Genomic DNA, 25,772 nt, shown 5'->3' with positions numbered 1-25,772 from the left:
AGGAGAAATTAAGTAGTGGTAATGTTGGTTGCCTGTCAACTTTCGCAAGATTTTTTATTTTTCATAATTCTAAAGTATTTCATTTATTTGCAACGAAATATTGATTTAGTTATTAAGAATAAAATAAATAAACAAAAAGCGCATGTAAAAATATAATAAGCAAGAACTAGGTAAGTTAAACACGGTTAAACAGAAAAAAAAGAATATTGTATTAAATCATATGACAAAGAAACCAATGAGAAAAGTGTAAGTTGTTTAAATGTTTTATTTTCTAGAGGTGTTTTCTAAAATTTTCCGCACGTTTAATTATAGATAATGCAACCAACCTAAATGAAAAATTGTTTATCTAGGCGTCTGAGTAATTATGAGTGCGAGTCTCTCGTCTGTGAGTGATCGAATGTGTATGTGTGTCTTGTCCTAACATCCTGTGCGAAGGATTGGAATCCCTAAAAATAGTCTCATCACAATGGTTGGGGACCTTGGATAATCGTCAGTAATAATTTATCTCGGATTGTTTTGAGGTCAGAAATTTCGCCGTGGTCCGAGCTGAAAAAAGCGTCGCTCGCGTGGTGGCGCCTATGTGAGAGTGCGCGTGCGTCGCGTCGCTGGCGTCGGGACGGTGCGCCCGGCCGGACCCGGGGGACCAGCCAGTGCCGCGCCGACTACCACACGACCGATCGAAATGCCGAGCTGATATTTATTAATATCCGAAGCCAAGAGCGAGCTCTAGCGTGCAAGACGCACAACGACATTGTGAGTGGTGATGACGAGGGTGAGTGACGGTGCGTGGTGAGCATGCAACAGGCGAACCAGGTGGGGGACAACGGGGGCTCCTCCCCCGCGGCCACCGGGGCCACGGGCACGGCCACCACCCGGAGCCACGTGAACGGCGGCCGCTTCGACTTCGATGACGGGGGCACATACTGCGGCGGCTGGGAGGACGGCAAGGCCCACGGACACGGCGTCTGCACCGGCCCCAAGGGTCAGGGGGCCTACTCCGGCTCCTGGCACTACGGATTCGAAGTCTCCGGGGTCTATACTTGGCCGAGGTAATACAACACGCATGCCAGCGAACAACGTCACGCTTTACAATTTTTACAAGACTTTCAAAGGCCTTTTGCACACTCGAAATTATTTCTTGACCACTTGGAGCTAGTTCAGCAAGTCTCCAGATATGCGCAAGCAAAAATAGAACCGATAACTCAGTAGGCAGCTCAAACTGAGCATTTAATTTTATCAAAAAGAGCTTTTACTTTCTACTGATACTAAAACTAACACAGAAAATACAAGATTCAACAGATTCATCAGGTGGTTTTTGGTGGGTTTTATGTAGCAGAGAGCTTTTAAGGAACTTTATCAATAATTTTGTAGAACAAATTTTAAACACCAAAATGTTGTGGTTTTTGAAATGTTTTTCTATGATTGTATTTTATACAGTATGGAAATTAAAAATCTACAACAAAGCCAGCGGTTCTTAACTTTTTATTAGGTACTGATGAAAACACTCTATGCCCTATCACTGATTTGCTGACGTAAAAAAAATCAAAAAATACATGTTGCTATGTTTAATTAATGCTTTCGTAGAAATTTTCTATTTTTTTTTTGTTTATTTTGTTATTACATTTTATTTATTACCTACCTACTTAGAAAGCTTTAATGTGAAAAATTTCGTAAACTCTTAGGAACGGTTCTGAACCCTCGGGAACCCGAAAYTACAGGTTATAAATCGCGGACCTGCACCATAGGAAGTATGAAGTATGACAGAAATTTTCTACGCATATTTCAGTAATTTAGAGATCATACTATTTCAAAACCACCTCCAACCTCCTGAAGTTTTATTCATGAAAAGATGTTTCGAAAACGTATTTGGTTCAAATAAATTTTCTTATAACAATTGTTCCATTGATTACATTTCAAGTACTTTCATAAATTTATTTTTTATCTCAGAAGATTTTAGAATAAACATTTGTTTATTTTTATTTGTTTATTTGTTTAGATGTACCTACATCTTTTAACCTATTGTATTATACAGGATGATTCTTAAATAGACCGACAAAATTTTATCCTTGGTAGTATCAAATGAGAACATGCTGGAAAAAATATTTAAAAAATTCTTTGTTTAAACGTTCTTCAAATAAAATTTATTAAATTTATTTTCAAAGTAAAGCGTACGCCACTGATGTGTTAGCACAGGTAGTGGTAACCATGGTATTAACGTACTTGACTATTGCAACAATTCATAAACGCCGTAAGTGGCACGGATCAAGGGGGTTTTGCCCCTAAAAGGTATAAACATAAAAAGGGTAAAGTTTGTCTCCATTTATCCTGAGGAAGTTGTGATAAAATTTTGTCGGTCTATTTAAGAATCACCCTGTATTATTATACAGGGTTATTCATAAATATGAAACAATATTTGAACCTCAAAAATGACCTATAAAATGATGTTAATTTAAATAATAACTCGTGTCCTATCTCTACTGATAAGAATTTTACAGCCCTCGGAATGTGGGTATGGAAATTTGTTTTTTTTTTGTAATAACTTTGGAACTATTTGACCAAATATTATAAAATTTGGAACATTTTCCTGTGACAACATACCCTTTAAACTGGTAATCACGAAAACCGGATACATCCACTCAATTTCCGGTTCCAGCAGTTGCAGGTCACATTTTCTGTGTTTTTCCATTTTTTGGCTCTCTTAACACCAATTTTTTATTGCCCAAATCGATAGAGTGATCAAAATGGACCGTTTCAAAGATATTTTAATTTAAACTGAGGACTGCACAACGCTGAAATCAAAAAATAGGGATTTTGAATAAATGGTATCCACGGCAACCAGTGACCATGGTCACATAAATTCCTGCCAGGCATCTGTTAACTTTGACAATAAATTTTTGTGAATTTTTTATGAATTAAATGCTACGAGATCCATTTGGATTTATTCTAAGTTATGTTTGGAATCTGAGGTAAACTCTTTTATTAAATATTTTCGATTATCTAATAAGCGTCCAATGTCCAAGTTGACAGATGCCTGACAGCGATTAGTGAGACCATGGTCATTTGTTACCATGGATATCATCCATTCAAAATCCCTACTTTTTGGTTTCAGCGTTGTGCAGTCCTCAGTTTAAATTAAAATATCTTTGAAACGGTCCATTTTAGGGGTATTAAAGGTTATGCGTTTTTTAATCGAAATTGATTAYTCTATCGATTTGGGCAATWAAAAATTGGTGTTAAGAGAGCAAAAAATTGGAAAAACACAGAAAATGTGACCTGCAACTGCTGGAACCGGAAATTGAGTTTATGTATCCGGTTTTCGTGATTACCGTTTAAAGGGTATGTTCCACAYACACAGGGAAATGTTCCAAATTTTATAATATTTGGTCAAATAGTTCCAAAGTTATTACAAAAAAATCAAATTTCCATACCCACATTCCGAGGGCTGTAAAATTCTTATCAGCAGAGATAGGACACGAGTTATTATTTAAATTAACATCATTTTATAGGTCATTTTTGAGGTTCAAATATTGCTTCATATTTATGAATAACCCTGTATATTTTAACCTATTGTACCTATTGAGTATTTTTTATTTAAAAGAGAGCAGAAATAAAGTAAAATGTATCTTAATTATAAATCATATTACATTGTATGTACATACATACATACATTCTAAGCATTAACTTTGTGTTTATTAAGTTTGATTTGTAATGAAGAATACTAAGTAAGGCACCACCCTTACATTCTCTGTGGGGTCATGGGTTGCTGAGATATTCTAGGATAAAAGATAAAAGATTTTTTTTATTAAAAAGGATTTTTATAAAAAAAAAATATTAAAAGACATTTCAGCGACAAATTGACCTAAAGGGAATATGAAAAAAGCATATTAAAGGTGAACGTACATGCTCCATACATTGACTTAACCACAAAAAATCCTTGTCAGTGGACTAAAAACAAAACAAAAATTTTGCTTTATTTCTGAAGATTGTGTGATAAACGTAGCTCAAAAAGTTTTTGTTAAAAGATATCGAAACTAAAAACTTAAAGCTTCAAAGTGCATTTTTTAAATCTAGATACGACCATTTTTCGATGAGATACAGCCTTTCAAAAATCACCAAAAAATTTAAAACATTCTTTTCTTTCTTTAATTTTTTGGAGTAGTGTATTTCAAGGATTTTGTTCTGATTTTAAGATAAAAAGGTAAAATTTTAATTGGCAAAATAATAATTGACTCCCTTTAATTCCTCGAATTTGACTCCCCTGAATTTCCAGAGTTACTGCTGCAAAAAATTTCATGAATTTATTTTCATACATAGTTTTTTTTTCTGGCCACTTGTAAAAAACTGTAGCTGAGGATTTTACCTCTCAATGGTGATAACTTTCTTTTTGATGCTGCAGTGGCAAAATTGAACGTAATTTCTGCTCTTCSAACTATCTCTAAAATATACAGTGTCTTAATTTTACTCAATAAAAATAAATTATTAATTGATTGCTTCTATGTTTTTTGTACACTTTTTTTTGATAGTTGCACTCTCGTGAGGTATGAGGAAGGGGTTTTACTTTAAATAACTCAAATTAGATTTTGTTCTCTTTTTCAATTTATTTACTAGTTCGTGCATTTTTTAATTAAAAGTTATAACTACTAGGGATAACAGTAAACATTAAGTTGCTTTTATTACAGGTTTATTTGTTTTTAATTATAAAAGATAAAAGGGAAACACGAAAATTATCTTATACATGTTTCTAATTTAAAATACAGAATAGGTACTCAAAATTTATTACACTCGATAAATAAATCATTCTACAATTTGAGGCTGAGAAAAGTTTTTTTCTTCGAAATTACAATAACACTAATTTGAAAGAGATGCATTTAAAGTACTTGTACTCCTAGTAATTAGCTCAGCTTACTTTACTAGGCGCTCGTAATAATTAATTACTACGTAGCACAGTAAATACATAAATATGAATATGGTTTTGTCGCAAGATTAAAAGCAAGGATATTTACAAAATTGATTTTGCGTCACATTATAACAACATATTTTTTTTTTGTTAAATTATGTAAGACCATGATGTATGTACCTACAATATTAATGTTATCTAAATTTAGGATGACCGTAGAGTCCTTAATTTCATTGCAGGGTTTCACATTCTAATCCTTAGTTTAATTTGTTTTCGTGTAAACATCCAATATTCTCTTTTAAGTTTGTATAAGAACATCGAACTATTACGTGACGGTATTATCTAATTTACTACTAAAATGATTACTTCTAAATATATTAAAAACGATGTATTGATCATAATCTATGCCTGTTAGAAAGGTAAACCAATTAATGCGATCGGTAAAATGCGTCAAGAGCTATGTAAACATTGACATCGATTGCAGTCGAATAGATTTTTTTTCTTAATTTTGGTCTGGTTTTTATCTTGGATTATTCAGTGAACTTTGTGAAAATGTTTTTAAATAATTACGAAAAATGGTTTACAACTGATTCAATTGTCAATAACTAAGTAAAGAATCCATTTCTGGCATTAATCCTACAATAAAAACATCCAGATCACGATCGTGGTTTACTCAATACTTAATTCGTGTCGTAATAACAAAATGCATTGTTTACTTTCACAAAAGCGTGCATAAGCATCAATTCAAGTCATGGAAAATTTCAGGGTGTTAGTTGTGTTGTCCTTAGCACCTGTTACGGTAAAGTGCGACTAAAAGGAATTATTTTGTGCTATTTTTACCGCCATTCTTGTTTGGAGAGTCGCTAAAGTTTCAACTCACGTTTTGTCTTGTAAATTAATAACGTTGTCTTACTTTTGCTGAATTCAAAATCAAGAACAGCGCGAATATTGATTAAGAATCTGTCAGTTTCTCATATATTTTATGGCAGAACTGTCGATTATCATTTGCTTCCATGTCGGGCTAGAGACAGTAACCGACATCGTCAGAAGCATCTTCGTCGATGTAGTAGTGTGGGGCTGGCTAAATTTAGAACTGCACTAACTTAGAGGTTACTTTTATAACAATCAGATGTGAGAGGATGTGCGCTAGTTGAGTTCCAAAGAAAATTACGGATTCTCTCAGAATAGGAATGAGTAATTTTGGACAAGTTTTCTCAATAACGATACAGGCGCGACAAGAGTGGAAAAATCTTATTATTACAACATTTCCAAGAAGTGCAGAACATTCGTTTTGCTGCATTCGTCGGGTTCATTGAAACTTGTATTTTGCGTTTGGTCAGCTAAGAACGTCCACGACCTTCCCATTTCACCGAGTTTGTAAATAAACATTCAATAACACTTTTACAATCACGCACAATTTTAATAATAATCTATAAAAGGACGAAGTTTCTTTGAGATGGAGACAGTTTATTATGGATTTGACGCGGTTTGTGTGGTCTTTATTTGTGACAGTTTTGGCAGTAGGAATAGTTACACCAAGTCCAGTGTGTAACTGCAAAACTGCCCACAACTTAAATTTATCAGAACAGTCTTGTCTTTTAAATCATCTTTTACACATTATTAGTCACCTGGTTAGTTGCGGCGGCCAACAACCGCTTGAAGTGTCTCCTGAAAAGTATAAACAACTTTTGGAAGTGACGAATTGTTCTCAAAAAACTGAAGCGCAAACTATCACAGAACCTCCAACAACGGAAGCCACTACGCYAAAGGGAGAAGAAAGTACAACTGTTTCTTCTTTGAAATGGTTGACACCGACAGAAACAATTCCGGAAAGTTCAYCTGAAGTTAGTTCTTCGGAATCTACGAGTACTGAAGAAGATTACACACTTAGTTTTCCCTCCGGTATTTCTCCTTACATACCACTGTATACCACCACTATTGTGCCTGACTCTTCAGAGTCTTCTTCAGGTTCGTCTGAAACAGAAACAACCTCTGGAACTGTTTTTACTCTTCCACCTAGAGTGGCAGAAACATCGTCCGCTACTCCGCCCCCAGCAACTGTGCCACCTCCTCTTATCACCGATATTTTACCAGTTCCTACTCTTTTTCCTTTACCAGAAACAACAACAACAACACCTGAAGAACCTGAATTAACTACTTTACCAATTTTTCAAAGTCCACCCTCAACATTTCCTCCTCCTCCTCCTCCTCCTTCTTCTGAACCAACGACTACGCCGTCTCCAAAAAAAATGTGTGAAGAAAGTGGTGACAAGCACGGTCTTAATTTCCACGCTGAAACTTTCTTTATTCCAGTGTTAAAATTCCATGGAGGGCCTTGCATGTCAGCGCAGGAATTGAGGGATTATCTTTTCAGATGTATTCCGAATGAAAATAAAATAAAAAGTTCTTAAAATTGTTAACAAATGCACTGTACTGATAGTTTTAATAAAGCGTATTTATCACATTTTTGTTGCATTTTTTTATAAACACAAATTATTGAATTTTGTGCTAAAATAGTTATTTTTACCACAAAACATTAAAGTTGATTTTTTATCACGAATATGGAGTTTATTAAAAAATAGCTTCAGTGTAGAGGTTTACATTACGTTTTTTTTGAAATCGTGATATTTTCAATTTTAAAAACTATGTAATCAACATTACACAGCACGTACATGGGAGTCTGGGAAAGTATTATTTTGGGTTATTTTACGGACCACTTCGTTTAATTTAGGGCCCATTACAAAAAAACTATTTTTGAATTTTATTTTAATTTTTTATTAGAAACATCACTAAATTCTTTTAAAATAAGCTTATTTTTATTGCTAGACTTTTTTCTTCATAAAAAATGTCGGTGGTTTATTATTTTTTATGTATTCTCATTCTTAGAAAACTCTCTACTGACTCCTAGAAATTATTCAATTTTTAGATGCTTAATAATGTTAAAATTTTAAGAACCATTAAGGAAAGTGACAGTATGACACTTAATATTTTGCATTAAATTTTTTGTCGTAATTAAGGAAGCCATTAAGGCTGAAGTGGTTCGATTGCCCGAATTATCTTTGCAGCGCTGCTTTAGCCCACACGTTTCAAGATAAATTTCCATCCGAGAGCGATAATTTACGTCTAATTGCCTAAAAATTTTTCAGTGGGAGTTGCTTCGAAGGGCAATGGCAAAATGGTAAAAGACACGGATTTGGTGTGGAGACTCGAGGTAGATGGATTTATCGGGGGGAGTGGACGCAGGGTTTTAAAGGACGATATGGAGTGCGACAGTCAAACACGTCGACGGCCAAATACGAAGGAACATGGGCGAATGGCTTACAAGACGGTTACGGGTCTGAAACATACGCCGACGATGGTAAGTCGATTCTCCAAAAATGAAACATCTCATTCACCATTCTTCTAGCTTTATTCATTCATGTAGTAAACAGATTAAATTTGAATCATCGTTGTTAAAAATACGCTTTTGTTGGTTCCACGAACTGAATGAGTACGCGGGAGGAAATTAACCTTTTAAGGGCATTGAGATGGCGCGATTAAATTCAGAATTGTGAAATGATAGATTCAAGTTTAATATACAGGGTGCGCCAGAACTCGCGCCCCTGAGAAAATTTTCAAGTAAGGTAAGATACCAGGAACATGAAAAAAATGTTTAAAAAATTCTATTTTTTTGACATTTATTTTTTGACATTTTTTGAAATTTTTTTGTATCTATTTAATGATACTGATGATCTTGTATATGTTCTTTTACAATTATTTAGTAAACGGACAAAAATTTTGCCAATAAAAACCACAAATAACATTGAACAGAGTTACAATTTAGGATACAGCTTCCTTGTTTCCTCTTTTAATAGACTATAGCAAAAAAAATATTTTTCCAACAGAAATAAATAGTGTCAAAGTGCAAACTTTAAACCCTCATTCATAACTTCGAAATTTTTATAGATAAAATTTTTTTAACATTTTTTCCATGTTCCTGGTATCTTACCTTATATGACATTTTTCTCTGGGGCGCGAGTTCTGGCGCACTCTGTATAAAAGCCCAACTATTGCTTGGAAACAGAATTTTTGTCATGGTTGCGTGTGTTCAAATTTTGGTGGTGGAGATTTTATCGTAATAGTCGTTGATTCTTAAGCATTTAAGTACTACTTTAGTTTTGTCGAAAATAGAGATTAGTAGAAATGAATTTACTCGTATTGATATTGCATTAAGCAAAAACCTTGAAGCCATATTTTTTGTTAAGTAGAACAGGAAACGGTCAGAAATGTATTTCTGTCACTTTGTTCCCTCGTAAAAGTGACATAACAAATAAAAGCACTTTGAGCCTAATCATATTTTTTGATTTATTTTATCGTATTGTTTCACTTTCGACTAAACATCAGGTTTTAAGCTAAAAGAAATAAACATCAAAATTGTTGAATTTTGCGAAATTTATAATTGCACAAAATTTTGTCTCGAGCAAAGGAAGAGTTAATTCAGTTAAAATTCAGCAAATGTTATAATTTTTGATTTCACGTTGATATTTTTGTTTTATAATTAAAAAAATAAATGTATCCTTTTAAGTAACATATTAATTAAATAATTTTTTCAACACTGATATTTTCTACTGTTTCTTTGGTATCGTTAATATACGCTCTTTTATAAATTACTTTGTGACTGACGATATATTTTTTAAATCAAAAATTTTACTAAATTCAGAAATAAAGAAATTTATTRAAATAATCTCAAAATTATTAAAATGCCAAGATAAGAGTATTTTGTGTACTATTATGTACTACGGAATTTTTCTATTCTTTCTCATTATGAGTAATCTGTAATTAAAATTTTAAGCCACGGCAACATTGCTAATGATTTTATTTATTTTTTTTTGTAAGTACATATTATATAGTACTTTTAAGTAATTTAAATATTAATGAACATGTCTGTAAAGATCTAGAGCATTAGTCCTATTTTGGTAAGACTTGGCAAATAGCCAGTATAAAATGAAACTCTTGTACAAAATAAATGATCGACAAAATGAATTACAGTATGAGGAGTACAACCCTGCTACAGAACTCTAGCCTATCTTTAAATACATCTCATCTCAAGCATGCTTAAAGTCAAAAATTGAGCAAAAATTTTATTCTTGAAAAAGGGCGCATTTGGTTAAAATACGACTCTCTGTCTACAACTTGAATCAAAAACTTTAGATATTAGCTTTTCAAAATTGAGCAATTTTGGTGGAGGTGCCGGTCAAATGTCGCACTTAGCAAAGTGAAATATTTTTGTCTGTGGCAAGATTTATGTCTGGTTTCAAGGTTTGTATTTTTCGGAAGCAAAACGTTATGCGCACCCGCCATCACGATCAATGTGGGCCACATCCACGTGCCGCAGATGGGGGAGACCACTAAGCTATCATCTATTCCTTCATCATTCACCCACTGTCTCTTACAGTCTGCCACCTAATATAGATTTATACAAAAGAGATGAAACACGTGAATTTGCAAATATTTCACGATTTGAATATTTTTCATCCTGAAATATTTGCACGTGTGGTAAGGATTGCGTCAATGCGTTTTATGGACATGGAGAGAAAAAAAGTGGTTCGACCTCCGCTGATGTTCTTAAATTAATAAATAAATTGTGGATTTTATTTGGCAAATTACTCTCTTTTTCTTAAAATTGATGTTGACAATAGAAATAGACTAGTCTCAATTGTGAGAGTATTTTTAAAAGTCGACTAAACTTAAAATTATTTATCTAAGAGTAGAAGCTCGTTAAGTAATGCAAGCTATAATAGTCCAATAGAATAACATTTACGACGCTAAATCAGAATGGTTAACTAAACTTTATTTTTACAAAATTACGTCATTTTCTTTATATAAAATAATAAAATGTAATGGCAAATGCAAGTATTAAAACTTAGCACATATTTTTGTTGTGCAATTATAAATTTAGAACAGTGAGACACTTTACGGCTGTTTTAAAATTATTGAGGAACGCTATTATTTTGTTGCAGATAATCCTTGTGTTTACTGTTTACTTACTTTATATTTGTGTGCTAGTTTATGGACAAATTCCAAATTTGTTGCACGTAATTAGCAATTAGTGTTTACGACACGTGAAATTGAGCTTAATTATAATAGTAAACGTTTTTAATTCACCAATAAAAATGTAGAATTGCCACGTGTTTTTGAAAAGTCAAAATTACACTTTCATTTTAATAAAAGCTTAATAACTTCTTAGGCGGTTTTTTTATTTTTTTATTAAATATTACTAACTAAACAGTTGTTACGTAAATTTGTGTACATTATGGAAAAAGTCATCATTTAGTTATGTAAGAGAATGCTTTCATTCTTCAGTCTTTTTTATTTTGAATGTTTGAGAATTTTTTGTTTTAATTGATCATTCTAAAAAAATTAAAAAAAATGTGTTACTTCATAATAACTATTATAATAATTTTTATTCTTCGACACTGTAAAAATTTGCGGTTTTTCTCCCGTGTAAGGAAGTTTTGACAACTGTTTGGCATTTCTCAATACGAAACGTCAGATTATTTTTAACAGATTTAAAGCAAGTTTAAGCCTTATTGAGACTAATTCGAAGAATAAAATGTTGCATTCAACTCGTTTGAGTGTAAATCGGACGCTTTATTCCACCTCGTGGATGATAAACCACTCGTGGTTTAATAACCCACCCGGTGAAATAACCCGTCCGATTTACACTCAAACTCGTCGAATAAATAACTATAGTAAAATTGCGTATAACTAGTCCAAAGTTTCAAAAGTTGTTGCTACTTTTATGTATCAAAGGTTTTTTAGTGTTATCAACTGTTTAAATTTGAGAACTTCTTGACTTATAGAGTTTTATGTKTTGTTTGGTATAATATTTAGCTTAAATTTGTGAGTCAGTATTAAATACACTACTTAATTGCTCCACGTTAAATATTTATATGTCAATGTATTTTAGTTATCATTCTACTGTGTACTTTTTATTTCGTAGAATAGCTTACAACAAAACGATAAAAATTTCTAGTAAAGCAAAAAAATTACTACATGAAATCTTATCAATCAAACTTCCGATTGGGGAATTCAAAGAAATCAGGAAGATATTTTTATTACACCATCCTAAATTATTTCAGGCAGCTTCAGCTAGCTGTACTGATGTCATTCATAAATTTCAGAGAGTGGTAGATTTATTGATTGTATTCGTATTTTAATAAATTAGGGAACACTTTTCATCAATTTTTATGATTGTGTCTGCAAAACGCGTGTCACTTTCTGATTGCATTTTGTTAGTTGGCAAGCTCGTAAACTCTTTTTACGCCAGAGTTGTAAATTAATATTTATATTTGTTTATGAAAATAACAATTAAATCAATATTAAAATAACAAATGTATTTGTTTTTGGAAACGACTCATGCTTTAAGTTATAAAATATATAAAAAGTGTTATAAAGTTATTTATAAATAAAAAGGTGCTTCAGAACCTTAAATATTTTATGAGTTATTAAAAGCTTATTTTTTAAAGGTAAAACGCTTTGTTTTGTTATTAATTTTGGTTAAACTCTCACCGGAATAGAGTGCATACATCTTAGTTCCGGGTTGTACGAGAGTGTTTAGCAGTTCCTAAACCTAGCGCGTTTATAAATTTAGAACACGTTTGAGTAACAATAACTAGACATTTATTACACCGGATGTGAGATTTACTTAACTTTACAAAATTTTTCAGAATGTACACTCATATTCATAAAAAAGAACCGGTAGTTTGCGCATCAAATATTTGGTTTAGGATCTCGCTAATAACGCTAAATRTTTGACATTTGTAAATAGCGACGCAAACGCATCGAAATCAAAAATATAATTAAAATTCCTGGGTTGTGAGTGGCTTTTGGAAACACAGCGGTGGAGGTTTACTTGCCACTAAAATAGCGAATAACTGGGACGTATTTCGAAGTCCTTCAGGCGTCGTTGTACTCGCTCTGTGACCGCCAAAGCAAGTGTTTATCGTGCTGTTGTTTTGCTGAATTTTAGCGATTCTTTCAAATCTGAATAAACAAAATTTGGGATAAACTTAGAAAGCGGATGCTGTTTTTATCTGAATACCTAGTGGGTTATTTATTGCACAGTGGGGCTAATTGCGGACGTGGCTTACGTTTGCGAATGTAATTTTAAGAAGAAAGAGCTAAAAAGGATGGTTGGCAAGGGTTCAATGGCGAAATGGGATAACACTTTTAATTTTTGATCGTGTTATTAAATTGGTGTGTTTTGGAAAGCAATGCCATAAACAGAATAGTTTTTTTTGTAAGAGTAAAATTTTATAAATAGTTTTGTAAAAAAATATTTTGCAGGAGGATATYACACTAGAATTTAATATATTAAAAATTCTGGTAGGAGAGGTCAGTGCTTTTCTATTTTCAGTAGATTCAGAGAAACTGAATTAAAAACGCCTAATTACGTTTCCTTTATCTACAATAATTTAATTTATGTTATTAWTTAGTCACTTACAAAACATTTATAAGTGTTTTATTGATCGATTACTATATGTGTTTTAAATAAAATAAAGAAAAATATTAAAAACATTTTGTTTTTTACGTTTTAGGTGGCTTAAAATAGCTTTTCTACAATTKTCTCACTGTTTCGTAAATATTGTTCTTATATTACACACCGTTATTAATTCAACAATAATGTTGTTTAATAGGAACACGATTGTAGTAATATAACAGATTATTTTCTGCAGTAAAAACTAAATGCAAAAGCCGCAAAACGCAAATGATACGTTGTCATGCAACGAGAAGGCGAGAAGTTAGGGCGCATAGTTTTACCGGTATGAAAAGTGATTTTATCATATCAAGGTTACAGCAGTAATACTTTATTACTTTAAATTTCTACGTAAACATAATTTATTATGAATTTATTTCTTAAAGAATATTTTTTTTCTTATTTGATTTTTGTTCAAGAATTACTAAGTTTATTAAAAATGAAAGTTTTATCTCTTTAATGATGTTTTTTTTTCTTGCTTTTTTGTTTTTTTTTAATTATTGAAAATAATTAAATTGTTTATTTGTGTCATTTTACGATCCAAACATATGGAGAACATGTAAGTATACAGTTAAAGAAATTGAAATAAAGATTTTGATTTCAACTGATGTCCATGTTCCAACGGTTTTGACAGTTTGTTGCTCATGAATAAATGTTTATTGCTCCACATTTTTAACTTTTCAACCAAAAATTACAAATTACAACATCACTATTAGCATAATTGTAATTATGTGACTCATAATTGAACGATTAGATGAAAGAGAATTTTTAACACTGTGTTGACAAAGAAAAATAGTTTTATTCTGCATTTTTTAGATAACAATTTTATTCTGAATATTAATTAATACAGGGGTCGCAGACATTTCCTGACTATTTGCATGACGGAATTGCTTTTCCGAACACTAATTATTTTACACTGGTAGGGTAGATTTGTTAAAATCTACAAACCAACGCTAAAGTTGTTAATTTTAAAATTTTATGCAAATCATGACTTTATAAATGCTGCTGTGAATTTCACAGGAGGATAATAATCACTGCGGAACAATTTTATGAAATATTATTTCACTTCCTAAGCTAGGACCATCAGCTGCAAGCTTGGAAGACAAGTCATACTTTATCACCATTTCCTTTCTTTAAACGTCTGGAAGATAAATTTTAGCTTTGACAGACTTAGAAAGTTGCGTGAGAGCTTTTACTTTAAAAAATCATTTCAGCGAAAGCAAGTTTTACATTTCGTTTCGACATTTACTTGGGCTTATAAGATCTAAGGATTGTATTACGTATAGTAAAAACTGGGGAATTTAGTTTTCAATAAAATTGTGAATATTCTTTCAGTCTTATTTTTAGCATTACCACAGGTAATGAAGTTTGAATGATAAAACCCGAGAAAGTTAATGATTTATGGTCGCCTTAGAATATACTTTATGTCGACGACGTTTGCAAGATTTACGTGCGATTAAATACAAAATTAAAACTTTAGCAATTTCTATATGGTTTCAGTGATGTAACTAATATCAGGTGCAGTTTTCGTTTTCTACATCAAACATTTTGGACCGATTCCAGCAATATATACACAGTTCAAATATAAATTCAGCTTTCAATTGTAAGATGATTATTAATCTTTTACGTACAAATAATTCTTAAATGTTTTTATAATAAAAACCAAATTGCATAAATTGTTCTTTGTAAGGTAAAATTGAAAATTGCGAGGAATTTTTCTCATTCTTTGAAGATGAATTTCTATAAATGGCAATGGGAAATATTACGACCATATAACAGAGAGCTCTTTTATTAAAGAAATCTCGATGTCTGCCAAAGACAATAAATCTTTCACTTCAAAATAGCATGAAAATAACCCAATTTTTCCCGACTCTTATCATTCGAATTGACCAACATTTCCCCCGATTCTATTAAAAATTTATCACGTCGATAAGTACGGGAGTAACTGTGTTAACCTAAAAAAACGAATTAAAGACCGTTTCTTACCTTGGCTACTTTATCCCTGACTATGTGTTGTCGACTGTAAATATTGCGGTTGTCTTGGCAAACTATATCGCTATATTCAAATCTATTTTTATAATTAGATTGCGGCATTTTTATATCATGTTAAAGCACAATAGGTCGAGCTAAAAGCTGCCTTTACTCGATTCTATTGAGGCAATTGTTACATTCCGGATAGGGTTCTTTAAACACTGTCATAAATGGCGAAAATGGTCGACAATATTTTATTCTCTCGGTAATAAAGTTCAGCTATAGCACAAAGTTTTAAACGAGCTATCTGTTATTTACTTCATCCATCATTTTTGAGATAAGAGATGTTTATTACGTCTGTTTTGTTAACAGATCAGATGACAATTCTTCTATATTATTTTTATTTGATTTAGGAAATTGCATTTTTAATACGATTACATTTTGAAATTTTGAAAAGGAGCATTTTGAGGTTGGAAGGAATCCAAAATTTTAGGCACGGATACAAGTTCAAACGTGCCAAAATTACTGGATTTTGTTAACATAATCGCATTGTTCAGGAATACAGCATATTTGTTAGTGCTAACAAATTTAAATTTGTGCTTATTAGCGTGTTGAGACTATTATTTTATGAATTATTTATATCTAATATTTTTTTAAATTATTTTAATTTATTTATACATACATTGTCATATTGTAAAAACTATATTGATATTGTTTGAGATTTCAAGAGAGAACTAAAAAATATTTATGTTTTTGACTATTTAAAATTTTTTGAATAATGTGTAAAATAAATAATCGAGACTCTTTCTGGTAATTTAACAAATTTCGTACAATATCCTCTTCTGAACAGACTAATAAAAATATACAACACGATTATTTCACCTGAAACTCTGAAATTTAGCTCAAATAAAGCACATGATGTTGAAAAAAAAATTAAAGCCACCATTTTTAAAAGGTCGTAATTTGCGATTTGACTGAACAAACAATTGCAAACGATATTTGATGATCTAATAACTCAAATAAACGGTTCAAATCCAGTCCATTAACAATTTTCTACAGTTTCAAATTGAATTCATAAAAATATAACAGTAAAACGAGTTATAAATAAAATGTGGCTGTACTCAAATCCCATAAGAGCCAAATTAATTTTTTTTGTTGGCGGGATATATGTGTCTCTGGGGGAACTTTCATCACATTTTCAGCCTTAAAAATGATTTTGAAATATGTATAAAAATTGATTTTTTAGAATAAGATTATTAATCATTTGCAGTCATTTTTGTCGCCTTTGCAAAATGAAGAAACATCGATTTTCTACTGGAAACCTTTATTGCCACCTGACCACTGTTCATTATCTCTAATCTGTACAATTTTTACTGGTGACACAGAAATTATTCTTCTTCTTTGACATTTACTAGTCGAGTCAGGGAAGACAAACAAATACTTGTTTGTATCATTAGCTTTTCCACGACAGCGACGTCAAGGGAATACTTTTATTCGTATTTATGGGTTTCTAGAGTCGCACAAAATATTGCAGAAACTTCTAATAACAATTATATTTGATTAAATGTCATTAGTATCGATTTATGTGTTCATTAAGAGAATGTAAGGGTAGTGTAGCTTGGCTGTAATTATGAGAATCCCAACAGGAAAATACGCCTAGGACATAAAAGATGTTGTTGCTATGCGGATGTCGGAATTAATATTTATTGTATTTTCTTTCTTGACAAAATATCAGCAAAATTTACAAGAAAAACTCTTTAAGCTCCTAGATAATCTCCTTGATGTTTTTTTAATCCTGTAACATTTCCTATTAGTAGGTTTCAGTAGCGCGTATTAAATCTGTAGTTTTCTGGATTAAAACTGTAACAATACATCGATTACAGCCAAGTTAAATTTAAGCCAACAGTTGGTAATTATAAAGGGTTTTGTTAGTCAGTGCTGACGATAAGAGCTCAAAAATTTCTATTTATTCGGCCGTTTCGTAATATTTTGTGTCTATCTAATTATAATTTCTACAGTGGCACGTTGAGAAGTAGCAAATTTAAAAATCGTGCAAATGTCCACAAATAAACCGGACTCAGCCATCGGCTCATCGTAGTTAAATATACACACACTGCATAGATACATATGCGAAATTACGTCAATTCATTCATTGATAGCTTGGTATTCCGCTTGGACTAATATTGACATCCAGCGTCTTCGTTTATGATAATGAATCGATTTTTGATAATTAATTGAAATTGGTTTAAGAGAGGAAAATTACAGTTAGGATAATTCCATCGATTTGCTTTGCATAAATAGACTTGAAGGTATATTTTCACGATACGATGAAAATATTGACACCTCTGTCGCATCAAGTCCTGGAAAAATGATATTGATAGTAAGCAATAGCTTTCATAATATTGATGATAAATATCACGATTTGAATGGATTAAGTCGGGAGTAAAATGTGCTGCGTTGGCGATAAGATTATTGGATCATTAAATTTTTTCCTGTCTTTCTTCCGGCCGATTGCGTATTAATTGCACTCTTTGTTTGCAGGCACTTATCAAGGACAATGGCTGAGAGGCATGAGACATGGCTACGGTGTAAGGAACAGTGCACCATTCGGCAAAGCGTCCAAATATAGAGCAAACAAGACATTAAGGGCGTCACTAACGTCGCTACGCAGTAATGAAGGCAATACGGGTGCAAATCCAGAAGCAGCTGAAAAAAGAGACCGGCGAGTTGATGATTCCAGAGGAGGCTTCGTCCTTAAAATGAACTCGTCTGAACCCACGAAAAGGAGGCAATCCCTCGGCTCCGGAAATATTAAAAAAGGATTGCTCATGGTTGGGATTTCTTTTTCTTTATTTATWGGGTATAACTCTGCGTTTGTAGGGGTTGAAATTGAAAAAGCAACGAAGTACTGGCGATTTAGAAAAAAGAGGTGGTGGAGGATCTGGAAGTATCAGATCGACAGGATCATCAGCCTCTTGGGTTAGCACTGATTCGGCACAATCAGGCATGACCAACGCTTCTATACCGTCCGATTCCAATGCGAGTTTCGTTGTAGAGGTATGCCGTTTATTAAGTTTGAATACTAGTGAGAGTTGATACACAGAAAAATAGRGATTTTTAATTAATTTTACAAAACATGTATTTTTTAAGAATTTTTCTCTCCGAATTTCAGTTTTAAAGATGTAGCTACGCCACTGCTTAGTAAACTTAAATTTTCCAATTTGTCGTACGGTTGTAAAGTCGGATATTATGGCCATTATAATCACATGGAGGTTTTTCAGAGGACATTAAATTAAGTTATTTAAAGTTGTTTTCTAAGCCGTCATGACTTATTTTTGTTACGTCATAAAAATGTGGAAGCTTTCGGATTAAGTAATAGGTTGAGCATTATAAAATGCTGGTGTCTGTCAACGCCGCCTTAAATTAATGTGAATCTGAGAAAAATGTGAAGTGGCAGGGCCAACTGAACTCGTTCGAATTGAGTCGAATTCTGTAGTATAAACTATTATATTTTTAGGACGAGCAAATGGATCCTAAAGTTACTGAAACTTACATGGGTGAATGGAAAAACGATAAAAGATCAGGCTTCGGCATTAGCGAGAGATCCGATGGTCTCAAATACGAAGGTGAATGGTATGCGAACAAAAAATACGGTTACGGTGTAACCACGTTTAGTAACGGGGAGAAAGAAGAAGGCAAATACAAGAACAACGTCCTTATAACGAGCCAAAAGAAGAAACTGTTTTTAATGAGATCAGCTAAATTTAGGGAAAGAATTGATGCCGCGGTGAACGCCGCTCAAAGAGCATCGAAAATAGCGTTACAGAAAGCAGATATTGCGATATCGAGAACGGCAACGGCGAGAGGTAAAGCCGAACAAGCCGACTTAGCAGCTGCTCAGGCGAGAGAAGACTCCGACGTAGCCACTGCCGTTGCCAAACAATATGCGCCCGATTTCAAACAACCGGGACTCGAAAGGCTGAAAGCTCGACAAAACAAGTACCAAATCAACACAGACGTTACCTTAAACCAAAAAGAGAATCCACATAACCAAATTCCAAATCAAGTACCGMACCAAATTCCCAACCAAATACCGAATCAAATTCCCAACCAAATACCTAATCAAACGCCAAATCAAGTAAACAAACCACTCTCGAATCAAATCAACCAAATACCGAACCAAATACCAAACAAACCACACAACCAAAGCTTGTACGGCGCCAAGCCGGACAACTATCACCAACAACAAACCGTAGGTTTTAATCTACAACAAAACCAAAACGCTTATAATAACACTAACAGTGTGTCCAACGAGTTCGGTCCGCAGCAAAACTTCTCACCGGACAATAAAATCACCAACGAATTTCCCGGAAACAAGCCTCGGAATTCTCTTCCTGCCGAGGATATCTCTCCGCAAGTGAGTTCGCTGCGGAGGGCGTCGAGACGGGTTTCCGGGGATAGGCCGTACTTAGGAAACTTAGGTCAACAGTCTTCGATAGATCACTTTGATCACTACAAAAGGCCTCCCAGTAGAGACTCGAGTGTAGATAGATACTCACGGGCGACGGGAAGGATGAGTAGCACAGTCGGTTCCAGACAACCGTCAGTGGAGCGCTCGTCTCGTCCTTCCGAAACTCCTGATAGATCTTTACGAGCGCCGTCGGTCGCAAGAGGGACAACTCCGGTTCCAAGCAATCCCAACACGAAGAACGGATCGGTGTTGACCGGAAGTGCAGCGGGAAGTAACGCCAAGTTGGCTGGGAATAATCCCGGACAGCCACCGCCGTTTGAAGAAATCATCATTCGGAAGCGAGGACTGGGCCAGGATATCATTCCTTCTCCTAACCAACCGAAACGGACTGAAAGCCTATTCATTCCTGGAGCGCCAACGACGCAAGCGCCTAAGGTCAGTGATGGGTTTAATTAACCAAGTTTTGGGCTTGATTTTTATCAAATTTTTCTGAGGTCTACCAGATGGTGTATCTATCAGTGACGTTTTTACGATTTTTGGCTTTTAAAAGTTATATCCGTTCCTTATCATATTATTTAAATTAAAAATGTTTTGTCTCTTTTAGCTCTAATCGCTGAATATAATGATTCTAATACTGTAAAGGATATACACTGTGTCAATTTTAAAACTTGCAATCGGCAATTTCTCTCAACTGAAAAAGTTATTAATAATCACTCAAAACTGTTTTGGTGGTTCTTAGAGGGAATTAAAATGACATGATAAGTGACACACCTTCACCCACCCTTGAATATAGTAAAAAAAATGAAATGTTGGAAAAATAACTTTACCAAATAGGCTGTGTATGACATTTTTGAAAAGCGCTTGTTATGGGCTTTCCAACGATATATCGTAAGTAGGGTCGTGCTATTTAAAATTTTCAACTTAAGGTGGCTGTGGCTTGAAGGGTGGGTGGAGGAGCCATTTTGATTTCAATAACTTTTTTAGTTCTAGAGATATTGGCGATTGCAAGTTTTAAAATTGACTCCCTGTATGTGGTAACAAGCAGTTACTGCTGTTAATTTATTTTATTCGGTCTTTTTTTATTTGTTGCTGTTCGAACATTTTCTTATCTTGAATATATTACTCTAATAACAGTTCTTTAAACCTATTTTCAAAAAATGCTAAAAATGCTTGTTTTTATGCCACAAAAAAAATCATTTTATTTATATCCGCGTTATAGAACCGATCGAAAGTGAGATTTTTATCCAACTGTCCTGCCAGCTGTCGAAATAATTTGGCTTTTGTTCTGAAACTTAAATTGTGCCTAAAACCGGGTGCGACTGCTCCTTTCCGCCTCGGTTGGTCTTATCTGGTGCTCCTTTTGGCATTGCCGTCACTTCCGCGTGTTGTCGCGGATTTTTGCCGTCTCGGAGCTGCTTGCATTTTGTAGAAATTTGACATTGAATGACGAATACATGGCACGGCTGTGCGTCTATAAGTGTTCTAGTGTTGGCAGTACGGTGCCATAGAGGGTGGGGAGCAGAAGGCGTCTAAAAGCGTCGCTTTAGCAGTGCTGGCGACGGTAATTATATCACAACACTGAATAACACGAGTCTGAGTCGTCAGTTTGTGGCGAACCTCGTGCACCATGTTGTGGTACCAAGACGATGACGAGGAGGAGAACCTCATGTTTTCTCCCGCCCTCATGGCACGACGRGCCTCCGAAAGCTGGATTGATACACCACCTGTAGAGGTTGACTCTTACGCTTGGGGTAATGTGGACGTTGAAAAGTTTCAGAGGTAGATTAAGACTTCGGATTGTAAGTACGGCGGAATTATCAAGGCGACATTTGAAATCAGAAGTAAATTTCTGAATTAATTCTTTTTTTAGACACAAGAACTTTAGTATTTTTCCTAATGTTTCAAGAAATAATTTTTTTAACAGGTATGAGTAATGGGTGCAACGAACCTGTGTATTTTGGACGTTTTGAAAAAAATATTTTTGGATTCAAATACCAACAAGTCTCAATATAAACTCACATCAATTTATAGACAAAATAAATACTTTGAATATTTTTGTTCTATTCTGATATAATAAAACTGGTTTTGTTGACATTATTTTTTATGTATCTTGATGCTTAAGCATATTTATTTTTGACTGATAGAATAAAAAATTACTATTGGATAGTGAAAATTTAGGCCTATTTTTTTGTTAAAACGGTTTGATATAATACTAAAATTATTAACTAACTTTGAGAATATAAGCTCAGGTTTGCATAACATTTAATTGCAGTTGCATTTTAGTGTCATGAATTATGACGAATTTGGCTTTGCAATGCAAAGTAATTCTTTCTTAAATACTTCTGTGGCTATTAAAATGAAACATGTTTTGTATTTTGTAATCTTAATTATTCCGAACTGCCTCTTGTAAAACAAAGAAACATCAATATAAAAATTCATTATATAAACATAACAAAAATAAAACATAAGATAGCAAAAAGAGAAAATAGCAGCAGACTTTTAGATATTGAAAGTTAAAAATTACTTGACGTCAATTTCATTTGATTTAAATTAAAGTAAACTGCTTTATCAATTTATTGTATTTAAATATAGTCAAAATTTGATCTGTATGAGCTTTTTCCTGGTTTCTTCAGCAGTCTGAAGCCTTGCCCTTTGAAATTTTTCACGTCGTTTCGAATTAGGAGCTTGATTTGTAATGTGTGTTGGCAGAATCTGGTGACGCAGACTTCGTTGCAACGCAAGAAATCACTGCCCGATTTTCAGGATCTGCCGAGGGCGACCGGTGCCATGTCGAGGGAGGAGGTGTCCTATCTTGGGTCGGCGCGCAGAGAGGAGGTTCGCCGCCAGGCCGAAGAGAAAGAACGACTTCGTGCCAATCCGCTCCTCTACCTAGTCAGTCCGCAAGTGAAGGTAATTTTGTTACCTCTTTCGAAAAATTTTTTTCGGGGATCGACTCGCCAGAGCTGATCTTTCCGGACCCCTCTAAGAATGGTGACACTTTGAGTTTTCTCGACTAATGCCTCGCACTGTTTTCCTGAGTTCGACTTTACCTAGGTTTCCGAGAAGTAGTCGATATCGCATCGTCAGCTTGATCCACCAGTCACTTACCAGAAAATTATCTGAATGCATTTAGAGTTGCAATGATTGAATTAAATTTGACCGAAGAACTGATTTAGTTCTTGGTGGTGTTATTAGATTATCATGCAAACAGAATATTGGATTACATTCTCTCAATCATCTCAGCTTGTGGCGAATATGAAACTCGAGTCTTTGTCTCCTGTTCTGCATTTCATTAAAACCTATCCACTTTTGTATGTACCATTACCTTTTCATTTCATTTCACTAAACGTAACATTTGGTAAATCACTAGTGGATCAACTCTTTTGTGAAATGAACCTTTACGTAATATGTTTGTTTTCCTTGCTATCGCATTACAGAGATCCGATAGGTATGTTAGAGCTCTAGACTACTGTTTTACTGCTGTTTTTGTTGTGACTGTATATGGTTGCTGTTAATCGTGGCTGTTTTCGTACCCTTTTGGTTATTACCTAGGTCGAGTCTAACGTTCCTGCACTTGTTGAAATGCATTTCACTTTAGCTTTCGCACTAAATTGAGCTTGAGACAGCGCCTGAATACGGAGCATGTTTTATTTATAGTGTTGTCGTTTGAATGTCTTTATATGTAACTTAGGCTAAATAACATAATGCGCCTCGAAAAATCGCCGCTTTTCTATTTTCAACGACATTTATGAATTATTGTTCAAACGCTGGAATTTTTTCGAAACGATTCGAACGGATTTTTTTAACTTTATTGTCGAGGTTATTGTAATCGCTGGCGCAATTCCACGATTAAGAATTTTAAGCTACATTTACACCACATGCGTCGACAAAACTTCACCAATTGAACGCTGGAAATTTTACACTACAATTGAGAAGCAATTTGAAGAAAAGAGGAAATGCACTAGGAGTTTTGAAATTACATTTGTATTATTTTGTTCGTAAATAACTGCTTTGTCAGCGCCGCCATCAATTACTAAGGTGAAATAAAATTAACGACTTGAAATGCGTCTCTAATTTAATTTTTATCTTATCTAAAGAGTGTTTTTAAGACTGTTTCAGTTGGATTTTTTAAATGTAATACTTGAAGGTTTTACGGAGTTATAATAAAACTACACTTTAACTTAGGACAATACAAATAAATAGTGTACTACATTTTTGTATCACGAAGAGGCATTTTGACTAAACAAAACTTTTTAATTTTTCTTTTTAAATGTCTTCAACTTGAGCACAACATTCTTTTAATTGTGAAAAGCATGAATACACAGTTTAGTTTTACAATAACAATGTCAAGGTATATAGAAAAAGATATACTTACGTAATTTCTTTTCAAACACTAAACGTTTTTTATAAACACGGCGTTTGGGAAGACAGTGTGTGTTATTTCATTCGCATATCAAAAGTTCCAGAAGAAAATAAATAAAAAATAGGAGTACATATTTTGTATTCGGAGTAAATAAAAAATAAATTGCTGTAAGTTTTGCATTAGGGCTGCTGCATGTTCGTTTGGGATTTAAATAACCGCAGACAATGTAAGTTTGCATTAATCATCTCGAAAAAGTTTCTTTCACGTTGTAGCACCTTGCTTAAGCGAACTTGAAAGAAACCGTCAGGAGCTTTCGCACCGAAAAGCTTTGAGTTAAAAGTGAAAAGTGATCGCTGTTGCTGACCATCGTTTGTTACAGGATTGGCTCTCGCGCCAACAGCTGGTGATTGTAGTGCTCTTCATCAATATATCGCTGGCCATCATGTTCTTCAAGCTACTAACATAGTACAGGCTGGGCGTCAAAGGACGCGTGTTTCAGCCGATTACCCACCAACTAGACAATTGATGAGAATTGTATATTAGGACATATTTTTACAACACATACCAATGCACAGACTGGGTCATGCTTGACTAAAGTGTCGACTATTACTATTCTAATCGCGTGATCTTGAAAAGCTGTGTTTGAGAACATTTTCGCTGTTGGAGTTTTTCTCAGATTTTATCTACAGTTGTTTGTTTATTTCATCTTGTTCGCATTTTGTTGTTAGTTACCTCTTACTATTCGGAAATTTGTTATGTTTACTTCTCTCCCATTTACCAAATGGCGATGTAAATAATTGTTATGTTAGGTTTTAGACTAAATATTTTATAAACATGTACTTGCTTAGTGGTGTGGGGTGCTCTTGTTAGCAAACACAGACAAGGTGAAGCAAACAAAACTAAATAATTTATCATTATATTTGACTTGTTGTAAGCGTTTAGAGGCAAAATATATTTAGTTGTAGCTTATACCTATATCGTTCTCGGATTTGAGCCCACAATTTTATCAKTGACAACTTTTGCGAAACKACTTAGTTAAACATAATTCCGCAAAGTTGGCGTCTTTAGGGCTCCATCATCCTTGACCAGGTCTCGGTGCCCGCACCYAAACATTATAAAATACAGTTATTTGGTTTTCTAGGTTAAACAATTTCATTTAATCAAAATATTTTTGCGAAATTTTACGGACACTGACACCTGCTCATGATGAAGTACTAATAATATTTAATTTTTTGTAATTCTCTTGCAGGCGGGAGACAAATTGGTTGTAGATATGGAAACGAAATGTTTGTTTAAAAATTCAAATTTTAAATGTTTAGCTCTTTTACATATGAATTTATAAAAAGTTTTCTAAACTATTTTTGCGTGCCTTGTTCAACTTAAGTGATTCGTAAATACTATTTGTAATTATGCAGACATTTGTATGAGCATTAAACAAAATTTCTAGATTTATATGGAATCGAATGTGTAACGATGTGTCTATCACTTTATATTTTCAATTAAATAAAAAAGGGCTGACTGCATTCTTCCCTTAGTCATATTGACTTTTATC

The 25,772-nt window shown here is 33.7% G+C and overlaps 1 protein-coding gene across 5 annotated transcripts; it reads left to right on the top strand.

Moving 5' to 3' along the window:
• Nucleotides 1-513: 513 nt before the first annotated feature.
• Nucleotides 514-25,770, top strand: LOC123012418 (junctophilin-1). Of its 5 annotated transcripts, none has more exons than XM_044410312.1 (7): nucleotides 514-1,049; nucleotides 8,044-8,255; nucleotides 17,928-18,217; nucleotides 18,267-18,443; nucleotides 18,904-20,292; nucleotides 22,621-22,767; nucleotides 24,600-25,770. In XM_044410312.1, exons 1-7 carry the CDS (start codon nucleotides 796-798, stop codon nucleotides 24,684-24,686), a joined length of 2,556 nt encoding a protein of 851 aa, XP_044266247.1. In that variant the 5' UTR covers nucleotides 514-795; the 3' UTR covers nucleotides 24,687-25,770. The 5 variants fall into 5 exon arrangements, with proteins under 5 accessions (XP_044266247.1, XP_044266246.1, XP_044266249.1 ...); XM_044410311.1 differs by having other exon boundaries at nucleotides 521-1,049; nucleotides 22,567-22,767; XM_044410314.1 differs by lacking the exons at nucleotides 514-1,049; nucleotides 8,044-8,255; nucleotides 17,928-18,217; nucleotides 18,267-18,443; nucleotides 18,904-20,292 and adding an exon at nucleotides 21,213-21,608.
• The last annotated feature ends 2 nt before the right edge of the window (nucleotides 25,771-25,772 follow it).

The sequence above is a fragment of the Tribolium madens genome, unplaced genomic scaffold (genome assembly GCF_015345945.1).
Source record: "Tribolium madens isolate multiple individuals breed KSU strain unplaced genomic scaffold, Tmad_KSU_1.1 Scaffold_96;HRSCAF=242;Tcas5.2_LG5, whole genome shotgun sequence".
Classification (NCBI taxonomy): Eukaryota; Metazoa; Arthropoda; class Insecta; order Coleoptera; family Tenebrionidae; genus Tribolium; species Tribolium madens.
This window is presented reverse-complemented; position numbering and strand designations above follow the sequence as displayed.